At 34.0% G+C, this 3783-nt stretch overlaps 1 protein-coding gene across 1 annotated transcript; it reads right to left on the bottom strand.

The window, feature by feature from the left end:
- Window positions 1-6: 6 nt before the first annotated feature.
- On the bottom strand, window positions 7-3560 carry LOC101499485 (sterol 3-beta-glucosyltransferase UGT80A2-like). The gene is made up of 5 exons (XM_004517177.4): window positions 3272-3560; window positions 2916-3097; window positions 2472-2714; window positions 1258-1369; window positions 7-858 (listed from the first exon to the last, which is right to left on the bottom strand). The coding sequence occupies exons 1-5, from the start codon at window positions 3378-3380 to the stop codon at window positions 626-628; spliced, it is 879 nt and encodes a 292-aa protein (XP_004517234.2). The 5' UTR covers window positions 3381-3560; the 3' UTR covers window positions 7-625.
- Between the last annotated feature and the right edge of the window lie 223 nt (window positions 3561-3783).

The following is a 3783-nucleotide window of genomic DNA, read 5'->3' as shown; positions in this document are numbered from 1 at the left end:
AAAAATCGCTGCTGCTAATAAAACACGTGTGTCATATGCCTTGGACCAGTTCCACTCTTTGGAGTCAATCGCTCCAAACTCAATCAACATAAAATACCAGGTATCATTTGCTCTTTAAGGTCTCACACGAGCTTTATTTTGGAAACTGAAACCCACTGTAGAGTTTTTCTTGTAAAGCCTCCCTCCGTCGGTATCACCAGAGGTCAAACTACACGGGAAAAAGATTAAAAAAGTTCCAGCAATATTTTTTATCTTTATTTCTTCTTAGGGTCTAACCATATTACAATTACTGAATATAGTATAAATTCTAGATTGAGATATTCAAAGTTTGTGGTGCACTGCTACTTATAAAATGTTTAATTGATAATGGTTGACGGTTTAAGAGTTATTAAACAAAGGCACAGTTATAAGGACCTGTAAGATTACCATTACCCATTTTTGTTAATTCTACCAAACACTTAGAACATCTGAATCCTTAAATTTCGTAAGACTACAATTTTGTTGTTTAATAGACTTTTGGCCACTATACAATCTCTTAATATATGATAACATACAATCTCTTATTATAAGATAAAATATTTGATTACATTCTCAGGAAAGCAGAAAAAGACTTAACTTGTCAATGTTATATTATTTTGAAGCAAAGCCTGCTGAAATTGAAAGAAACTGAATTTAAGTAAATCTTACCATATGCTGGAGGATTTGCAATTATTGCTTCAGCTCTAAACGGTTTATTAGAGTCTGGGTACCGGCTATTGCATGCAGGAAGCAAAGAGTGAATGATAGCTCTGATTTGATTTCTTTGAATATGTATTTCTGAAGGTCCTGATGGCAACAAGCCTTTATTCTTGACCATATCTGCAGAAAATTATGAACAGAAATAATTATATGAATAATTTGAAAGCATGAGCAAAGAACAAATATCATTCATCATTTGACAAGTACATATATTTATATTTGAAAACAGTATTATAAACATCCCCTCTCCTAAAAAAAGGCAAATATGACAAACTTTGTCATCTAAACTGACAACCCAATGTGCCTAGGGTTTCTAACACTATATTCATCTACATTGTGTTTGACTTTAATCATAAGAAATAGAGCTGCATGAGAAATCCTTCTATCTGTTATTCTAGTTAAGTTGTCATGTCAAGCTATTAATAAAAGATAGTTCAGGAAGAAAATACTTGGCTTTAAAGAATTATAAAAAGTTAAATTTACCAAGATCAAGTATTGGATAATATAAGAAATACTCACACCCAGCAAGAACTTTCGGATCTCCGCCTAAAGGGTAAAACTCCAAGCCTGCATCCAAGACAAAATCTTCAAAGTTTTTATGAGTAGCAAGCCTAACCCTGTGTCCATCTTCCTGCAAACAAAGTTCACCTTCAATCAGATTGAATTACATTGGATTAACAGAGTTACGAGACAAAAACTAAGCTTTTCAAGGAAGAGAAAATGAAAAACATTTAAAAATAAAAACCTCAAGATTTTATAAAGTATCATGAGTTTGTAAAGTACTACATCGAATAAAAAACAGATTTCTAAATCCAATCATGAAACACAGGAGAGGCTTACAGTCATATAATAAGCTATGGTTCATATGGGTTGGATGTGTGGGAAGTCAACCAAAAGTATTACTTTCAACCTATATTTTGTCAACAAGTTGTGCAGCTATAAAGTTGTTTTCGGCTTATTGAAGTGTCAATCAAAGTTACAAAACTTCCTTTTTCCTTATTAACTTACTGCAGCAGCAAACAGTAGTTTCGACTGGGATAACTTATGAGAGAGAAGTAAAATCATGTGATTTTGAAGTTATTTGGAGTGTAACTAGTAAGCATGTCACATGGACCACCAGAATTAGAGTTAAAACCAAAAACAGAAGTTGATGTAAGCTTTCTATCTGCATGCTGAAGAATTGATGAACCACAAGTTACTAAGAGAAGACCCGTTATGTTCTATGGATTTTGAAAGCAAATAAGCAAGCCAAAACAGGGTCATAACATTAAAAGTAGCACACTAGAAAACATTGGCTTAGTGCTAAAATACTTTGCAAACAATCAAGAGTTTCATCCTACATTTGTTGACTCGTTTTATTCCAGTAACGGTTTATCAAAATGATTAAAGGTGTCAAGGGTATCATGTTTCTAACTGTGGTTTCAGAAAACTATATTTCATTAATATAACCCAGGTTTTGAATTGCAAACTGCATCAAGTTGGAGGGTGCCAGCCACAACCATGATCATAACCACAATTTAAAACCTTGAATATATAACCTAAGTGAAAAAGTACAAACATCATTTCTACTTACTGTCCTTAACATTTCCAAAGTAAAATCAAATACTTCAATTCAAACCCCTATTATTTTCATGACTTTAGCATGAGGAAAGCAAGGATGTACAGCACATATTCTTCAAGTAAATAATCACAGTATAAAAACTACTACTGAAGAAACCAAGAACAAATAACACCTGCAGACGCTTCCCAATGGCAATAAATGGCTGGACATCTCCACGTGTGCCAACTATAAGCATTGCAATTTGCCGCGGTGGAATAGGTTCAATATCCTGAATGAGTGTTTCTTTGCAAGATTCACCACTACGATCAATAATACCGGTTCCATTTCCTAGAGACCGGTGTTTAATATGTCCTGGAACTTCAATTTCTACAGTACCATCATCATTAACCATGGAAGCTTTTTTTAGATATCTCAGCTGCAACATTTGCATACAAATTTCAACCATTAAAAAAAGTTAAGCAAAGAATTTCAGAGACAAAAATTACCACATTAGTATCTAAAGCCAATTAAAACAACATCAAAAGATGCAGCAATGCAAGGCATATAGAAACTAAAAAGCAGTCTCGAAAATAGCAAATAGCACGAAATTTGAAGATTGCAAGTGAATTAGCCAAACCCTTTTCTTGTGGGGAACAGTCTCATCAAAGAACCTAGCCAGTAATCCATGGTTTTTAGCAGCTTTAGCAGCTTTCTTACATTGACCCCGATTTGACGTTTCAGCTTCAGCCACAACACCTACAGCTCCATCAGTTGCTTCCACATTCTGTGATGCACTTGATGAATCCCTGTCAATATGTCCTGCGTAAGGCAAATCATAAAATCAACATCTTCATAATCATAATTAATTATTACAATAATAGTAATGTATATACTTGTTCGCATTGCATGAGAAAATGCAATCTCTAGAAATTAAACATAAAATTGAAAGGAAATTGTTTTCATATTGTTTAGAATAAAAAAAAAAAGGAATACCTGAAGAAGTAGTTGAATGAATGGAAGCAGCGTGTGCGTCCAAATAAACTGAATTGTCACTAGAGGAAGATTTTGAACGGTGGTGATTATTATTATTATTATTCTCCATTTCGGAGAATTCGGAGAAAGAGGAAGGAACGATTGTAGAAGGGAAATGGATTTGATTTGATGATGATGAAAAGGAATGGAAAAGTGTGATGATGGCGATGGGGAAGGGTAAGGCATAATAGTTTCTGTTTTTCTTTTGATATTTTTCTTTCACTTTCTTCCTTTCGCATTTCCCAAAACAAAAAAAAAACAAAAAAAAAGGAGAAAAAGCGTTAGAAAATATACAAGGTCGGCACGTGGAAGAAAGTGAAGATGTTTCAGAGGCCGTTACACTCCAATTTCCACGTCTACGTACGGCTACCCTACCTTAAATGAATTTTAAGGACCCACCGTCATCGCGTCACGCATGGACCCACACCACATCATTTTTATATTTCATTTCAAACACTAATATTATAAATTGA

Source organism: Cicer arietinum, unplaced genomic scaffold (assembly GCF_000331145.2).
Source record: "Cicer arietinum cultivar CDC Frontier isolate Library 1 unplaced genomic scaffold, Cicar.CDCFrontier_v2.0 Ca_scaffold_5701_v2.0, whole genome shotgun sequence".
Classification (NCBI taxonomy): Eukaryota; Viridiplantae; Streptophyta; class Magnoliopsida; order Fabales; family Fabaceae; genus Cicer; species Cicer arietinum.
The sequence above is the reverse complement of the archived record's forward strand: the minus strand, read 5'-3'. Positions and strand labels throughout refer to the sequence as shown.

Excerpts from the sequence above, each read along its gene's own strand:
- LOC101499485 (XM_004517177.4), bottom strand. The coding sequence starts at position 3,380 with ATGGAGAATAATAATAATAATAATCACCACCGTTCAAAATCTTCCTCT. Across the intron at positions 3,098-3,271 it reads TCATTCAACTACTTCTTCAG|GACATATTGACAGGGATTCA; the intron begins GTATTCCTTTTT and ends TGCCTTACGCAG. Across the intron at positions 859-1,257 it reads TCCGAAAGTTCTTGCTGGGT|ATATGGTCAAGAATAAAGGC; the intron begins GTGAGTATTTCT and ends AATTTTCTGCAG.